At 37.3% G+C, this 18,860-nt stretch overlaps 2 protein-coding genes across 4 annotated transcripts in view; one reads left to right on the top strand and one right to left on the bottom strand.

Moving 5' to 3' along the window:
- Positions 1–4,133, bottom strand: part of LOC100377147 (LIM and SH3 domain protein 1-like) — a 37,372-nt gene extending 33,239 nt beyond the window's left edge. For all 3 annotated transcript variants that reach the window (XM_085494513.1, XM_085494515.1, XM_085494514.1), the window contains exons 1-2: positions 3,855–4,133; positions 3,676–3,770 (exon numbers count right to left, since the gene is read on the bottom strand). In XM_085494513.1, coding sequence (XP_085350639.1) covers positions 3,676–3,770; positions 3,855–3,926 — 167 coding nt within the window. In that variant the 5' untranslated portion in view covers positions 3,927–4,133. The remainder of the gene's footprint in view (positions 1–3,675; positions 3,771–3,854) is intronic.
- A 5,404-nt stretch (positions 4,134–9,537) lies between these two features.
- Positions 9,538–18,250, top strand: LOC100376996 (large ribosomal subunit protein uL14). The gene is made up of 5 exons (XM_006824311.3): positions 9,538–9,628; positions 11,669–11,752; positions 12,841–12,969; positions 14,510–14,623; positions 17,979–18,250. The coding sequence occupies exons 1-5, from the start codon at positions 9,616–9,618 to the stop codon at positions 18,059–18,061; spliced, it is 423 nt and encodes a 140-aa protein (XP_006824374.1). The 5' UTR covers positions 9,538–9,615; the 3' UTR covers positions 18,062–18,250.
- The last annotated feature ends 610 nt before the right edge of the window (positions 18,251–18,860 follow it).

Here is an 18,860-nt window from a genome sequence, read left to right as displayed (position 1 = left end):
TCTAAGAAATGGTCAATATTTTAAAACAAGGTACATTGTATCACAAACAGAAATAACAATTAGACATCAAGAAAACACTTAATTATTTAGTTTTAGTATAATATTGTTTAAGTAAAATAGTAATTCAAGTCCACAAATGTTAGTGAGAAAACTGAACACCACTATTAACATATTGTTCAATGGTGTCTTTTTTCCCCCCCACAAAAATTTTGCCGATCCATCGAGACAATGGCAGGTTGCAAGTAATTTTCTAACATCTATGTTTATAGTATATGTGTGATCATGTTCATTTCTTCTTTTTGCAAAAAACAAATTGCAAAACTGACGCAAAAAGCAAATGCATATAGTACATTTTAATGAGATTTTGTCTGTCATGTGACATACAAAGTCATGTGACCCCATGAGCCCAATAGGAAAGATACTTCTCATAATGAGGCAACGCCTCATTTCATTTGAAACAAGATTGCTAGATGATTGATTTTCATGAAAGGCTTTGGTTCAAGTCACCTTTTATCACAGTCACTCAAATAACTTTTCTGGTTAAGTCCCTGCAAGAATGTCAAGTAGTCACAATACATGTACTTGAACACATGCCGGTAAAACTCAACACGCTGCACTGCAAGTACTTAATTATTAAATTTTACATTTACCAGACCAGCCCAGACATACATTTACAGAATATGCATTTGTACACACATCCCAGTCACAGAATACTGGTACCTTACAGATCACACATCCGGGTAACTCACTAGTCATGCATTCCGGTACCTTACAGGTCACGTACATTTATGTATCCCGGTACCTTACAGGTCACGCATCCGGGTACGATTTGCATGCTTTACGCAACGTTCACCATGATCATCTACTTTTAGAATAACATGTACATTCATTTTTTTTAGCATCAGGCTTATCACCTCTGACAATATTTTTTATTTTTATTTTTTAAATTTTCCAGTCAAATGGAAAATCCTTTAATCCGAGTAGAACCATATGACATAGTACTACAACCGAGTCTCAAATGAAAACTTCAAAACAATTCTCAGAGTCCTGTTAAACCCATCAAAGCATTGGATGAAATGTTAGGGGAGGTGGGGGGGTCCTTTTAGCGTATCTTTTTGAGATAAACCTTCAAGGGCAACCATTTGAAAACTCTAATCTAGATGTCAGCTGAGTGTAAAATAGTGTTAGCAAGAAGTAATACATTGGTTTTTTTCAGTAACTGATCAAACCACTAGGCAAACATGGAGAAAATAATATTAACAAATGAATTTATATTTTTTTTATTTAGTTTTCAGCTAACTGAAATATGCTACTGTGATATGCATGTAGAAGTATTGAATAATAAGTTTCCCAGATGTTTAATTTATTTTTCTGTATGTGATGGGCGGAATGCACACCACTAGTGCAGACAGAATTTTTCTAATTCCCTGGCGTACACTGATGCAAAAATTCGAGAAAGATACTGTATTCATTCTATTAGTAGTGCATGCACTTACATAAATGACAGGTGTGTCTATGGTCAAAATAAATCATATTTTAATAATTCAGTATACAATACTGTATTTGCTCTATTATTAGTACTGTAAAATCTGTATTAGAAACTGCGGCTTCTATTAAAATGGTACAATCCAATAGAGGGGGTACGGCTTCTATTAGAGCATCTACACATATGAGAAATGATGATTTTTTGGTTCCCAATTGTTTAAAAAGAATGGGTGCGACTTCTATTAGGGATGCGGCTTCTAATACAGATTTTACGGTACATGTACTCACATAAATGACAGAAGTATGTTAAGGTAAAAATAGATAATTTAATGATTTAGTATACAACAGACTTTTTATTGCACACTTCTATCAGAGATGCTCTTCTGATGCGGTACATCTTAAGAAGCATCTTAATAATTTTTTCTCCCACCACATTAGATCATCTAGGGTAATGTTTCAGCACCTGGACAATTTTTCGGTGTTGCAAAAACAAATAAATACCATAAAAACTAAAGCAGTTGTAATCATAATTGTTTTTTTCAAGAGTGTGAATTAATAGGACACAGACGGAAATATTTTGTTTTCTGTCTGAATTTATTAAATAATTTTCGGTTGATAAAATATAAATAGATTTTTTTTTTGTGTTTTATTTTTCAAATGAAACTAGATTGACAGACATAACATGTGTCATGTGCCTAGCAATGGCAGGTTAAGCGTCGACTTTACGCACACAACGACAAGTGTTGAGCTTTGTTGAAAGTACGCAAATCTACCTCGGGGGTTTCACAAATGCATTTAATAGCAGGCCATCATTCTGTTATAACAGGCCAAATAAAAAGGCTCTCTGCAATGCAAACCGCTGCAGCAAGACCGGCGTAGGCGGTCGGCAGTCGGGGGCAGAGTAGACTGCCAATTTGGGCTTGTAGCAGGCCATGTGACCATCGGCCGGCTCTTAACGAAAACCCCTACGACCACAAAAAATCACACCGACATTCAAGTAACGCCAATGATGGGCATTAAACAAACCAAGTACCCCCCAATATATAATGCCAAGTTCGTTGTTACAGTTACTGTGGAATACTTTATTTTCACTGGAATTAATTTTCGCTGAAAAGGCTTTTTGGGCGTTTTGCTTGGAATTAATTTTCACTGATTTTTGATGAGATTAATGTAAAACATAAGAAAAAATGTATAATAGTGAAAAACAAATTCCAAGCGAAAATAAAGTATTCTACAGTAATTCAAATACAATTCAAAAGTGTACTGACACAGGATCAAGAAGCTATCCAATCAAAAACGTGAATTCACACATCAGGTGACTTATGGCATCTTTACACATCATGGCGATGAACTTCCAACTTGTCAACAGCATGGCCTGATGTTGTTCAAACTGACAGTGCTGCTTTTTGATTCTAACCTCATTAACAGTGGAAATATTACAATCTATTTATTTGCTTTTAAGCACTTTTTTTTCTTTCCACATGCCTGTTTATGTCATGAGCAAAAGTTTTTTTGAAAACGACGATAATCCGGTTGTGATTCTCGGGACAACCATACTTGAATCGTGGGCAACCACATCATTTTCCTGTGGACAATCACACTTGTTTTGGGGAAACCACACTTGTCCCGAAGGAAACCACAGTTGTCACCGGGGAAACCACAGTTGTCACCGGGGAAACCACACTTGTCCCAGAGGCAACCAAAATAAAAAAACTGATTGTCCATTGTGACAGAATAAATACAGAAATGCTCACACAATATTCCAATGCAGTATTGTCAAACATGTAGTACCCACACTGAAAGTTTTAACACGTTTCTTAGAAGTTGCATGAAAAGCAAGAAGACTTTGCTGTTGTCACAAACAAACAATAAATTCAAGATAAGAAAAAGGCAACAAGTTTTGTCCCACTGGGAAAAATCATTACTAAAACATGGTTTTGATGTAAATGATAAAGAATAACCAGCCCAAACAACTCTGTCCCAGCCAGCCCACAATCATTGAAAATAAACCCCTTAAAAGTTTACATTAACAACTACAGGCACATTATGATCTTGTACTGGAAAACAATCAACCCAGTATGTCAATAAATAACTGAAATGATGATCTGAGTGCTTCCGGGAGACGACTCTAGTAGCTGAGGGGCACAGATGGCTGGGTACAAGGTCAGAGGTCATGGTATTGGTACTTACGCGTTGCAGTAAGGTAACTTGTTGTGGCCTTTGTAATTCTTCATCGTGAGGGCCATATGACAGACTTCGCAGCGAAAACATCCTTTATGCCAAAACTGAAATATCACAAAGACGGGAAAATTACCAAGGGGAACATCCATGATATGGCAGACTGTGAAATAAATCGATTTCTACGTTACCTTGTCTAAACAATTTAGTTTTTCGACGGGGTACACCGTTTTGCCGCATTTCCCGCATCTGGGGTTCGACATGATTTCGCGGATCGGTTATCCGAGGTACGGCGAAACACAACAATCCACGGCCGAGCCAGTAATCCACACAAGTGAACCGAGCAGGATCGGTGACTTGAAAGTTAAAATCGACGCCAAATAGGGCAAAATAAGAACCGACAGCAAACGCCTTCCGTTGAAATGGCTGCACGTAGGGACAACCCTTGACACGTGACAAGCGTTGTGGGACATGATTGGTTGAAATGACAGCCGTAATGTGGTACGTGAATTCCACGGTCTGTTTTCGCGGCATTTATATGTTTATCTTGAAGTAGAAATATTCGTATCATGTCCTTGATTCAGTTTCACATAGAAAGATGTTTTTTTTTGTTTTACGTTTTTTGTACTGATTCCCATGGTGGTCAATGATTATACGGCCGTGTACTAAAACATTAAATTTTTTTTTTTTTTTTTTTGTGTTTTATTTCTTTCATGCCAGTCACAATACTACTGATTCGACCCATATGGAAATGAACATGAATGTGTACGTAAGAAAATGGCAGTTGTCTGCTGACCTATATTTTGATGATGTCTTTTCGCGCATATTTCGTGATACAAGGATGACCCGAAAAAATATGCGGGGTCATCGTATCCAGTGTTGTTAAAACTAATGTAAAAAATAAAGAGAAAGTTTGGTCCGTTTAGACATTTTATCGTTGTTTTTACGACAAGGAATGTATCTATATATTAATGTTGCTCTGTCATGTAGAAAGTGTGACCTTGTAGTATACAGATTAAATGTGAATTAAAAAAAATGTTCACGCACTGTTGACTAGTCTAAAAATAAAACTATCGATGTATCTGCAATAATCAAGAGCTTTCATAAAACTACCACTGAAAGATTAATCCAAAAGGTCCTAGAAATATAATTGGGACCTTGTGGATTTATAATACATCGTTTTAGTTATAGACTGAGCGATAGTGTCTAAAAACTGAGCGATAGTGTCTAAAAACCAACCCGACCACCACGTGCCCGACCACCGTGATAGTCGTCGGGATACGTCGTGAACAGCCGACAGGGTTTCCACTCCCGAGCAGAGTTTCGGTGTTCTAGCCGCAAGGAACTCTGGGAAGGAGAACGGGATTCCACGTGACGAATACAACTTGTGTGGCGTTATTATTTACTATGATTTATACGCAATATTTGGAAATTTAAATTGATTTTTACTGTGACTTTTTGGGGGTCGAAATGTATTTTATTGTTAACGTGTATTTTATGCATATTGGTTTGCAACTCTTATAAAGAAAATTCGAACAAAATTAAAACAACTTCACCCTGAAAAAAAAAATAACCAAGCTAATGACTAAGTGAGGAGGTCGAAGTTATACCGCTATGGCACCCGTCGACATTGCTAATGAAATAATTAAATAGAGACAACATTTGACATCACACATTGACAGTGATATCTGAGCACTTATCAAAAGCTCGTTGATTGACATAACCACTTTAATTGGTTTGGCCATGGAGGTATATACCTCCATGGTTTGGCAATTAGGCACTACGCCACAGTAGCTTGGTGCCCATTACATTCCGTGCTATACTGGTAATTAAAACGATGTATTATTAATCTACGAGGTCCCAACTAGACCCCCCGGGACCTTTTGGGTTAATAATACATTTTTTTATTGGTTCGAGTTTTTAGACACTATCGCTCAGTCTATAACTAAAACGATGTATTATAAATCCACAAGGTCCCAATTATATTTCTAGGACCTTTTGGATTAATCTTTCAGTGGTCGAGTGTAACGAGCGACTGTTCACGACAGTGGTAGCAAAATTTAAATAGTGGATCGAAAGTTTGAATATTTGACCATTTATTCCAACAAATTGGTTATTTAGCTGCAAAAAAAAAATAAAGATTCAGTATATCATTCTCGCAAGCGAGCGTATGTTTCTTTTAGTTCTCCGCAGACCAAAACAATAAAGGACGGCGCAGTTAGGGGCGGCCACAAGAGGGCGTGGTAGGGCGCGCATGCAGTACTGCAAATGCACTAATCATTTTCTGGATTTTAATATCGCTATTTTCGCTAATAAATAAAATTCGGTAAACTAAATCTACTTAAACATATACCGTACTTATCTGGGTAAGAGCCCATGTCTGGACAAACGCCCACCCCCCACTTTTGACACAATAAAGAAGTTGAGGTCATATCCGTTCACACGCCCAGGGGGTCTTTTTCTACACAAAAAAACAAACAAACTATTTTCTATTCGTTCACTGTGGTTGTATTAAGGTAGCAGAATAGTTTTTTGGGCACTTTTCACATTTTTTTTTTGAAAATCACACGAATAGCTCCCGAAGGCATGCTACATACATGGGTGTATTTATTTTATTGAAAAAAAAATATCTTGTACAAGTAAACTGATTTTTTTCTTGTGTGCAAACAAATGGCCAAGTTTTTGTTTATCCAGTGTACACCCAACTAGTGCATCTCATTAATATGCATGGTTTACAAACATAACTGAACTGAGGGTAAATAGTTTACTCTTTACTCTTTAGTCTGTCGTGATACTTATAACAAAATTTAATTGCGTAAAACAAGGGGTGAACGCAAAATAGCTGTGACAGCTTTCTAACTCATTGTCTTTTTGGCAAATACGTGAACTTGAAACCTCAGCGAATATGCTCCAAACAAAAAAGAACACAATGAGTTTGACTGTTTCTACGGTGCCCTGATACCTGAATCCACCTCCACCCACCCACATGGTGTCGGGCAGCATAGTCTGGTGTAAGGGGACGACTACGTGAAGTCATATGGGGTAGCAGGAAGTGTGTGCGGACCGGTATATTCGGTTTTGTGTGTGTGTGGGGGGGGGGGTGTTTTGAAAGCATAGCTATATAGAAAATATGTTTTCTATAGTGTATGTTTGGGGTTATTCACATTTTGAGTTTCTAAAATATGTTAATAACATTTAGAAACTGTGGGTTTTTATAGACCATTTTCCGTTTACTGCGAGAATCACGCGTTGTGCGTGAAATCGAACGTACAAACAGGACAAACAAAGGTCATAGCGTCGTAGTGGCGTCAAACATCGCGTGGGATTCAACAAACGCGAACATACTAGTATTTTGAGGGCATTTCCATGCTTAATAATGTGCTGTACACATTTGATGATAGACAATTTCAATTAAGTGAGGGTATTCGAAAGCAATATTCCTCTGTCGAAGATCGGCCGGTCGATGTGAGCTACGAAATAAAGAAATTCGAGTTCAAAATCAAATCGTTCGATTTTTGCGGCAGACGTTCGACGTGCGTCTTTCATGCATCTCGCGAGATCTCGCAGTTGAACGGAAAATCACTAATTGGCCGATTGTAAAAATAGAGTCGTCTTTAAATGACGTCGTTGCAATGTGCGCTCGTTGATTGGATGGTCAGATTCACCTGTCATTGAAATTTATAAATATTCATAAAAACGCAGGCAATGCTTTGTTTCGCCGGGAGTACACTATCAGGTTGTTCAGAGCTCCCAAAAAGGTAGAAGACCAGAATAGTTGAAATATTCGTCATATCCGCTTGTGCTATTTGTAAAAGGGATGGCGAAACCGATAATAGATAGGGGTATAGTAGATATTATTTGGTAATCGTAGTCCTAAATAACTCTTAAAGATAGATTACCAAATATTATCTAATATTTATCATAGTCCGAGCAGCGATTATTTATTAATAGGTTGTCCGTGGAGGTGAACTCCATCTATAAATATCCTTGGGGCGGAGCTACGTCACAAGACGTTCCACGTTGCTAAGACGCGCACCACTGTACATGCATTTCTATGGGCTCTGTGCACGCTGCTGTGGAACGCCGGTCGAGCCGGTGAAAATTCGAGAAAACAACACAAACTCAACTTTGAAGTAATCCCGAACAACCAAATTTATATATGTTACAGACGTAGGGCTAATCTTGTTACACTGTTGAGGGGAGTCTCAACAACCATCTCAAAGTACCGTTATCTGCGAGTTGTTGGCCTTTGTTTTCACCGCGAGGATTGCCAAGCGGTGAAAATGCCCGGATGTCCACCCGAGAATAGGAACATATTTTAATACATTGTTTTATTTCAAATTGAAGGGCAGATTATTAATATTGTTTTAAAGACAAAGACACAAACAATTATCCAGGAAATTTATTTTTAAACAAAGACATGTATTGTCTACTGTCTAGGCATTATTGTATAATAAAAATAATATTCTATTATTACCATGACAACATGACTCAATAAGCATCTATCATTCAAACTATGATGAGAAATGCAACTTTCTTGGATGTGTTTGCGGGAAAATGAGCCTTCAGATGGCCAGCCAAATTTTGAGAGTAAGAGAGAGAGAGACATTTGTCCATCGACGCGTCTGCTGTTCCGTTGATCTATTTTGTCAAGAAATAGAGGACGCGATTACGGGGGGAGAGCGGAACACAAGTCTCGTAGCTATCACGCGAGATCTCAGCGGCCACTTGCACCTCAGGTCGCTCATTGACTCAAAAATCATGGTGACCGCCGAACTCGGCCTGTGGTAGAACTCGGCCTGTGGTAGAACTCGGCCTGTGGTTGAAGTGTTAGTGGGTTGTTGATTGTGTGCATGGACGTACTGAACGATAAACGGGCGGGAAGCTTTGTTGATTGAAATAGACTACTGTGCGAAAAATAAAATACTGTGTGGTGCGCGTGTTGTGTAGCTGATATATTATCTGAAAATGAAATGCCGCTGATGATAATTATTGACCACTGACCACTTCGAACTATGGCCATTACATCTGGCTGAGCTCAACTGTAATCAGTGTAGAAGTAAAGATAACAATGTTCTTCAAAGATCGCTTAATTTCACTATAGATAGAGACGTTTAGAAATACATTCCTCGTCATTGGTACTCATTAAAACTATTTTGCGAAAGCCAGATGTTATGTAAGTCTGGTCCCCCGTGGAGTACTTCCACCTCGTGGCGTACTTCCTTCATGACCCCGGGTGAACTTCCACCGTGACATAAGATAAACTTCCACTCAGGGGTTCCACTGGAATGTGTGTTCCACCGAATGGAGCCACTTTTGGAGACACAGTCTGTACAGCGAAATATCAACCAAGAAATTACTGTAAGAACATCGGGGAAAAGATTTGATAGTCATCCAATTTTTTTCGATTCGCTAATTTTGGGCTTGTGTTTCTATGACGTATGCCACTCATGCATTCGTTGAAGTTGTGAATATTGCCCCTCTATTTAATCGTTTAGTTTTTTTTTTATATTCAATGTCACCATTTTAAACTAATACTAGCAAAATACTAGTATTACTAGGGTATTTTCTAAATATTTAATAACAATTTATATTGGTTATTTCAACTCCCTGTGTACGTTCCCCGGGTACGTTCTGGGTAGTTTTATTGGGCAGTCGGCGTTTACACGTTTTCTGGGCTACCTTTGCATTATTTGATAACATTAACCCACTGTAATGACATTTAAATAATTCATTATGCTACCATGTTTATATTTGATGATTTTGAAGAATTTTCGATCATGTTTACACGTCGGCGAACATGTTACGGCTTACGCAAGCTGAGGGTTTGTTGTGTTAAGGCATACGCAAAGTACATGCATGACCTTTTCTTGTGAACAGCGCCACCACACGTGGCTTCGAAGAAATCTACTCACTGCGCATGTACAAACTGAATAGCCCTTTTTCATCAACATGTCAAAAAGAGGTAAATGGGGATTTTGCTTAGGTTACAATATCATTGACCATCGAGCGTTTGGTGCAATTAAATAAACACTTTTCGTACCAGATATGTTATTTAATAACCGTTGCACATATGCGTTGATATATTTTGAAACGAAGAGTACGATTTAATGTTTAAAATGGCCTTTAAAATTGTCACCATCGCCGTGCTTGTATTTTCTGTTATGATCCAAGATGGCGGCCAATTTCAACTTTCCTGTTGTGTGTAAGAAAGATCACATTGTTTAAGCTTATTGGAATTCGCAGGGTGATCGAATTATTATATTTCGTCGGTGATGAATGTTTTGCTTTCGTACGACGAATCGTGGTGAATTCGAATTGCAAAGAGCCGTGACGTTTTCAGTGGCGAGTTTCGATATCGAGCGCTCGGACAGTTGCAAACACATGTCTGCCGAGTTCAGTGTTTTAAAATTATTTTGTCTAGTTAAATGCATAAAATCGTGAAACTTATTCCAGCTATGACGCATCTCAAATTAACGGAACTGTTCAGTTGGAAATAGAACCATTGTATGACAACTCCTAGGATAATTTACGATAAGTAATCAAAGACGAAATAAGAACCGCAAATAGTAATTCTATAACAATACTTATTTAAATATAGTCGTAACATTTATTTTTGCAATTAATATTTTGTCTGATTATTTGAATCCTATCTCTGATTGGATCATTATTTGATTATGTAAAACAGTACATGCAGCTGGCAGGATAAGTGTTACCATGTGCCATCTCTTCTATCGATTGATGTGTTAATTTTCTAAAATATGAAAAATATTGCATTGTTCCAACTCGGGATCCATGCCCCATAATAACTATTTTCACGTTTCTGTTGCATGATATCATTGTACCTGACTACCTGGTAGCTTTAGACCAGATAACATCTATTATCATAAGATTATGAAAAATCCACTCATAATAGAACAGTAATATCAGGGGGGGGGGGGGTTCTTAACCAGGGAACAGGGCACAGTGCCTTGATATTCTCGGCTGGTGCCGTCTTACTGAATTGACGATTGAACTTTCAAGTCATAAATATATTTCTTGAGCCGTGCACTTCTGTGCTGCCGTACAACATGAAATCTTTCTCAAATATATTTTTCTCTGTGAAAACTTCTCGGCAACAACAATGTGTCTAGACACCAAATACACTAAAATTACTCCAAAAATATTTCACTGGCGATAGATACATGTACACCAATAAAATGGTGCAGAAACCTTCCGATATTGGGTTTCCAGGTTGATCACCTGTGTGTGCTCCCTCTTGTTTATTTTTTCTTGAGGAATTTGGCCTTACATTGTGTGTCAATTAATGTCAGTTTTGATTATTTAAATGCATCTTGTTCAGATATGGTTTTATTTAAAAAAAATACTTCATGTTGTCTTGACCGTTGCATGTGTTCATTGTGTCTTGCATATGTAAGATATGTATTGGTTTTCCATAACCCAGTGGCAAACGTGCAAGTTAAGATCAAGCCGCAATATGCACTAAATTCTGAATGAGTCCTTTGATATGTTTCAATCATTCAATGGAATTACCTAGTTTCAAATTTTTGTTGTATCAGACCCTTGTTTATTGCAATCCATGCTTGTGACCATGCCAATATTATCGAATTAATTACAAAATAAAATAAATAAAACAAGTTAAAGATAAATCCCTTTTCCCTGAAGTCAAATTACTGTGGAATACTTATTTTCGCTGGAATTAATTTTTGCTGAAAAGGTTTTGGGGCGTTTTGTATGGAATTTAATTTCACTGATTTTTGATGAGTTTAATGTGAAATATAGGAAAAAAAGTATATTCGCTGGATTTTATTTTCACGGAATCATCCTTTAGCGAAAATAAATTCCAAGAGAAAATAAAGTATTCTACAGTAGTATCTTGTCTGCTCAAACCCAGTGCAAATGCGTGAAGGAAACTTGACATTGGTCATGAATTGAAAACTTGTACCAATCATGAAATAAACGAGGTATTTTGATTTGTAATATTCTGTTTGATTTCTTCTGACAGGACGTGGAGGTTCATCTGGTGCGAAGTTTCGCATCTCGCTGGGTTTACCAGTGGGTGCAGTTGTGAACTGTGCTGACAACACAGGTAAGTACAGCAAAGCATATTCTCTCAAAATAGAAATTATTCAACCAATAAGCATCCAATAAAATAAGTTTCAAGTATTGTCTTAGCACAGGAACAGGACGTGCCGTTTATATTTGCCTTGGGATGTAAAGCGCTGGATTGTGCGGTTAACAAATTAGTTCCCGTTAGCGTGGTGGGAATATTTAACTAATATTTAACAAATTAGGTTAAAGCGGAAGAGTCGCCACCTAGGCATGCGCGGGAATTAAGTCCCAAGCGACGATTAACAACACGTGTTAAAAACGGAAAGGCTCATGGGTAGATACTTATTTGTAAACAAAGACACCCTATGGCCATATGACGCATGCACAGGTGACGACTCCCCCACGTTAATTTTTTCTCATCACTTTTTATCTTTTAAAAAAAGAAAAACAAAAGTGAAGTTTTTTCCTCAAAAAATTAAAACATTTTGTCTTGTATTTAAAATCTAATAAGGTACTGTAGAATACTTTATTTTCGCTTGGAATTTATTTTCGCTGAAGGGGTGATTCCGTGAAAATAAAATCCAGCGAATATACTTTTTTTCCTATATTTCACATAAAACTCATCAGAAATCAGTGAAAATAAATTCCATACAGAACGCCCCAAAAGCCTTTTCAGCGAAATTTAATTCCAGCGAAAATAAAGTATTCCACAGTAGTGTCTTGTCACAAAAATATTGGGTTTGATAAAATCAGAAAAAAATAGAAATACATGGGTAGTATGGTTACCATATTTGCTCTATTAGTAGTGCATGTGCTTGCATGTTTTACAGAAGCTTTTCTATGGTCAATGTTTCTATTTTAATGATTAAAGCGAGGGAGTCGTCACCTGTTTACGTGTCATTGTTTACAAACGAGTGTCTACTCATGAGCCTTTGCATTTTTAGCGTGCGTTATCGTTGTGTGGGACTCGATTCCCGCGCCTGCACAGGTGATGACTCTCTCGCTTTAAGTTAACAATAAGTTAAAATGCACAAGATTCACTTCTCGTAGAGCAAATCTGGTACTTGAATTGTTGCCCTGGATACCAAACTGATCATAACTTTTTCATCTTTTTTTTTTTCTCAGGAGCCAAGAATTTATATATAATATCCGTGAAAGGTATCAAAGGTAGATTAAACAGATTGCCAGCTGCAGCCGTTGGTGATATGGTGATGGCGACAGTCAAAAAGGGCAAACCTGAACTTCGGAAAAAGGGTAGGTTGGAATGCAATGACAAACGGCATCTATGGTGACTGCTGCGCAGTGTTGACAGTGTTTGCATTGTAAAGCCTGTGACGTTTTTCGGGACTACTTTATTGCATGCGTCAGAATATGTACTTTTGTAACTGTGTTATGTCACCTGATCACCCTGGTGTATTGATATGTAAAAGTAGTGCCTTTGATGTCACTCAGGCTCTCTGGTTTTAGCTATTTTCGCTGAAGGAATGATTCAATGAAAATAAAATCCAGCAAATACTGTAAAATCTGTATTAGAAGCCGCATCCCTAATAGAAGTCGCATCCATTCGTTTTGAATAATTGAGAACCAAAAATTCACCATTTCTCATATGTGTAGATGCTCTAATAGAAGCCGCATCCCCTCTGTTGCATTGTACTATTTTATTAGAGGCAGCGGCTTCTAATACAGATTTTACAGTATACTCTTTTTCCTATGTCTCGCATTCAACTCATCAAAAATCAGTGAAAATAAATTCCATACAAAACACCCAAAAAGCTTTTTAAGCAAAAATTAATTCCAGCGAAAATAAAGTAATAAAATAAAGTATTTCAGAATATGTAAATGCGCTGAGCAATGCGATGCGATAAATGGGCTAAACGAATACTGCATGAAATCCGTACTGCCGTATTCAAACAGAAGTCTGCAGCTCTGTGCCTGCTGACTCGTATGTATCTTGAGTCGCATTGGAATTTCAAAAATGAAATTTGGGTCTTCTCGACTGTTCAAGAATAATTATAAAGATTATATATAGCTGTGAAACAGTTTGCAATAGTCGTGGCATGTATAATGGTAAATAAAATTGGCATTAAAGCGCGGTGGTCGTCGGTGACGACCCTTCCACTTTAAATATTATACAGTATTATTATCATCATGATATGTTTTTCGTTCAAGCTGTGAGTTGACTTTCAAATTATATTGTAAATCAACACGACCAGTGGCCAGTTCAGACATGGTTCAAGTGGTAACGGAGGGCGTTTTATGATTCTATTTTTAGCTCTATACAACGAAAAATAGTGAATAATTCCGGGATACAGCTGCTACAGCTTGACTTTATCCCAGATTGAGTCATACGTTGATATGAGTCCCATATCGAACAGGACGCGGCACGACGACTGCCGCCCTTTAATATAAAAAAAAAAATTGTGCAAAAAAAAACAATCAAGTAAGCAGGTGTCACATCAGTTTGGTTTATGCCTTCAAACGACAACTTGCAGCAGCCACATACAACTTGATTTTTTTTTTATGGACTTTTTTCCCAACTTGATTTCTGGGATGCCATTTTGAAGCAAAAAGCCCTTTAAAATCAGTTCTGTTAGAGAGCTCACTGACATGGATTCATCTTGAACTCGATTTTGTATTGCTTTGATTTTTCTAAGACGTGCAAATTTTGCAAAAAATTAAAGTCTCGAAAATTTCTGTGTGGTTCAAGGACACTGTAAATGATTTCTATGTTTCTGAATGTTATGAAATCATGAAATTTTCTAGCCGTAATAATTTCTTCTATTTTTTTTTCTAGTGATGCCAGCTGTGATTATACGGCAGCGTAAACCGTACCGGAGGAAGGAGGGTATAGTTCTGTATTTTGAGGACAATGCGGGGGTTATAGTCAATCAGAAAGGTGAAATGAAAGGTGAGGAAACCCCCTCCGCCCTGGGGCAATTTGAAATGTCTGAGGAGAGAGTGCACTGTTTAAATTTACTGTCTGAATTACAATGGAAATAGGCAGTTTATTGGCCTTGAACTTGAGTTGAGAAGACGCTCGTTAGCAGGGCTAAATTGATACACCGTAACCTCGTTATAATGAACAGCTGTATAACTAATTTACTGATGATGCTGAATCGTTTTGAGTTACGAACGTGGTTACAAAAACATTGAGTTACTAAAATGATCACGCTCATACTTCAGAAACCATGCCCAAATTGTAACTTGATGTTTATTTAAGGTAGAGATGCAGTTTATTTGTGAATTTCAATCAAAAATAGTTTTTTTCGTTTTTTATATAGATTTTTATCTAAAGAACATTCTGTGAAAATTTGACCAATGAATTCTTATTGGAATACCGTTAAAATTGCTGTTTATTTTCTGGTTAAAAATAAAAAACACTCACACGTGGCAATGTTTATGTCCAATTGCCTATTTGCATGAGTAACCAAATAACAGGACCTTTGATTGACAATATGCAAATCGAGATTGTACGGGTCATAGTTCATTCAATTCACGCATCATTCAGGAATGATTGAAATGTCCGAAAATGACGCCAAAATACACCTTAAAAGTCCTATTTCACATTCTGTGAAAATTTGACCAATGAATTCTTATTGGAATACCGTTAAAATTGCTGTTTATTTTCTGGTTAAAAATAAAAAAACACTCACACGTGGCAATGTTTATGTCCAATTGCCTATTTGCATGAGTAACCAAATAACAGGACCTTTGATTGACAATATGCAAATCGAGATTGTACGGGTCATAGTTCATTCAATTCATGCATCATTCAGGAATGATTGAAATGTCCGAAAATGACGCCAAAATACACCTTAAAAGTCCTATTTTTTTTCTAAATCCCATCCCGAATTTACGGCAGAATCTGGTCCCTCAAATAAGGGACACGTGAGCTTTGATTCTAACCGGATATATTGCACTGGGTCGGGGAGATACAAACTTTCGTGTATCTTTTGTCCAATGCTAGGTGCTAGGTGGTGCGAGACAGCTTTGTTTGCAACCGGACGAACTCCGTTTAATTCAATGAAACAATCAACTGACAATGCTAAAATAAATTGCAGAGGTACGCTAAAATTAATTGAAAACAACCAAATAATTTCAATGAAAAATAAATCACAGAGAGAGGTAACTTGATACATTAACAACTCTTTTGACGCGCTGACCGCTTCTCCACGTCTGATGTTTTGTTTTCCTTGTCATAATACTTTGTCATAATGATTTTTGAGTTTTTTAGCCTGCAACTCGGCCACGACCTTTGCTTTTTCCGTGAAAAATGGGGAAGTTTACGTCAATTTGACGGACATTCCATTTTTTTTAAAACTAACACACTGTTTTGCACTCCGATTTTTTTCATTTGCTGATTTCTATTCGGAAAAATTCGACCGCTCGAAAATGCACCTTAATTTTGCACTCTTAAAACATGTCAGATTTCCAACACTAATTATTTAATCCAACACAAATTATTTAAAACCGGTCGAAATTTTTGAACTTTTACGTTGCAGGCGACCGTCGCCGGTAGTACAACAGCATGTTTTGTACGTACATCCGTGCGCTGATTGTCTGCGACTGTCTTAGAAAATCCCTGAATAAGGTGTTACCAAAATCGTAAAAAAATAAAAAAATGCCTCCTTAAAAAACGAACAGAATTCAAATATTTCTTTTAACAAATATGTTGCAGTGGGAAAAATGGTATTGGAAACGCTGAACAAAACTTCTGTGCCTCGCGTTTCGATTCTAGGATTACGCGATTTGTCATTATTGTGCGTTCGCTTCCTGGAGTTGGTTCTCAATACTACATAACAATTATCGAGGATAAATAATTTAATATCCCACTTTGTACTCTTCACGGTAAACCATAGGCTCTGAAATACTCGTAGATTTTTTATTGAAAATACATCGAAGAGAAGCCATGATGTTTTGATCGTGATAAAAGGTCACCTTCCTAGGACCGCCTCCTATTTAATAATTCATGAGATGACGTCATATTTACTGGGCATTGACACGTGTTTTTACCGACCCCATCAAAATACTGGTATGAATGACGTGTTTCTGATTTATATATTCAAGAGCAGTTGTTCTGGTCCAATGATTTTACATAAAATGTCTATGTCTATACGTTAACTTTCAATTTCAATAGTCTAGAAAGTATGACAAAGTATGACAAAGCAGTAATTCCCGGTTTAACGCGCAAATATGCAAATTAGCCTTTTTCTAGTCTTCTATTTTTGGTGAATTCTTGGGTTTTAAATTAAAATAGCTGATAGACGCTTTGGCCATTTGCCTCGAAAATTTCAAACATTATTGACAAGGTGTTCCCCCTTCAAAATGCGTCCGGACAGTTTATTACGGCGAGTGGAACAAAAATAACAAGTCCGCAATTAACATGGATATATAAATTATGCAAAAATAGAAAAGAGTGAACTTTGAGGTCATGCTGTGCGACTTTGAAAGCCGTTAGAGAGATGAGTGGACGCATTTGAATTAGTAGTATACCAAGGTATCCAGTGATGTAATTTTACCCACAAACGGACTTGAAGTTTTTAAGCTAATTTTTTTTAAACCACTTTTGTCCAAAAAAGCATATTTTTGACCCAAAATCAAAAACGCATTCTGGATATTTAAAATAAAGACAAGTTTTACAAAGTTTGTATAATAAGCTTTCAGAAAATATATAACATGTTGGATATATAATACCATCTTCATTGTCTAATTACTCAATTAAAAAGCAAGCCGAATAAACTGCATCTCTACCTTAAACTTCAAATTACACAAAATATTCATACTTAAATGGCCGTAACTCTAACAATTTGGTATCTCGTATAATGAACACATTGAATGTCTGCCGTTCACATTGGTGGTTGAATGCTTGCTCAACACTGCTATGGATACTGATATAGTAAATTGAGGTCGATGTGCGGGATTAAACACGCAATGCACATGCATACACCAGTGATAGGCTTAAAAATTTATTCCCCTTGCACTATATTTTAATGAAATTGAACCAAGGTCGAAGTGTAATTGGGATTTTAACTGATAAATCAAGGTTCTGGAAGTTATTAGTTTGTGTTTTGCTAATTTGTTTGATTCAAAGCAGTATGCATCAATTTGCTGCGCAGAATCCATGGTGGTTTTGAGTGCACAGCAAATGACCAAATATATAACGCTCTCTCTGACAATGCCGTGGACCCAGGACGACATGCCCGCTTTTCCTGTTGAGCAAAGCGAGCTATCGTATTGACCTTATATTCTGTTTTTGTTTTCAGGGTCTGCAATTACTGGGCCTGTTGCAAAAGAATGTGCTGACCTCTGGCCCCGTATTGCGAGTAATGCTGGCAGTATTGCCTAGCTGACAAACCTGTGATTGTCTGAAGTTAATTAAAAAAAAAGAAAAAAAAATCAGTGTTATTGTCCTAAATTCTTTCATTGGTCGGTCTTTCCGTTCTTTTGGTCAGGATTTTGCAGGATTCTTGGTCTACAGTACAGTTAGGGTCTAAGCTGGCTGTCAAGTGGCCATAAAAAAAAAATATAACTATCATCAATATTCTAATATATTTAGTCCCCGTTCGGACGCAGTCCGAAAACGGGGACTTATGTTTTGCCCTGTGTGCGTCCGTCCGTCCGTGCGTCCGTGCGTCCGTGATCACCTGTATCTCGAACATGCATGGACCGATTAAGTTCAAACTTCACTCATACATCACACATTATATGGGACATATGCACATGCATTTTTTTCATGATCCGATTAACGATAGCCGAATAGCGGCCATTTTAAGGCCGAAAATGCATCAAAATCGCACATTTTCACCATTCCGGACCCGGATCTCAGTTATGCATGGACGGATTTTGTTCAAATTTGGTACATACATTAAACATAATAGGACCTTGATGCACGTCATTTTTTTTTTCGGATCAAGTTCGAAATAGCCGACTGGCGGCCATTTTGTTTTAAAGAATTCAGTTCTGGATCCGTATCCGAGACATGTCTGGATTGATCAAGTTCAAACTTCACACACACAAGGTACATTATGTCACAAATATGTATGTGCATTTGTTTCATGATCTCATTAACGATAGCCGAATAGCGGCCATTTTAAGGCCGAAAATGCATCAAAATCGCACATTTTCACCATTCCGGACCCGGATCT

Source organism: Saccoglossus kowalevskii, chromosome 20 (genome assembly GCF_978046115.1).
Source record: "Saccoglossus kowalevskii chromosome 20, keSacKowa6.1, whole genome shotgun sequence".
NCBI lineage: Eukaryota > Metazoa > Hemichordata > Enteropneusta > Harrimaniidae > Saccoglossus > Saccoglossus kowalevskii.
Note: the sequence above shows the minus strand (reverse complement) of the source record. Positions and strands in the feature narration are given on the sequence as shown.

Coding starts and splice junctions, on each gene's coding strand:
- LOC100376996 (XM_006824311.3), top strand. Junction 11,753..12,840: donor GAACTGTGCTGACAACACAG/GTAAGTACAGCA, acceptor TTTTTTTCTCAG/GAGCCAAGAATTTATATATA. Junction 14,624..17,978: donor TCAGAAAGGTGAAATGAAAG/GTGAGGAAACCC, acceptor TTTTGTTTTCAG/GGTCTGCAATTACTGGGCCT.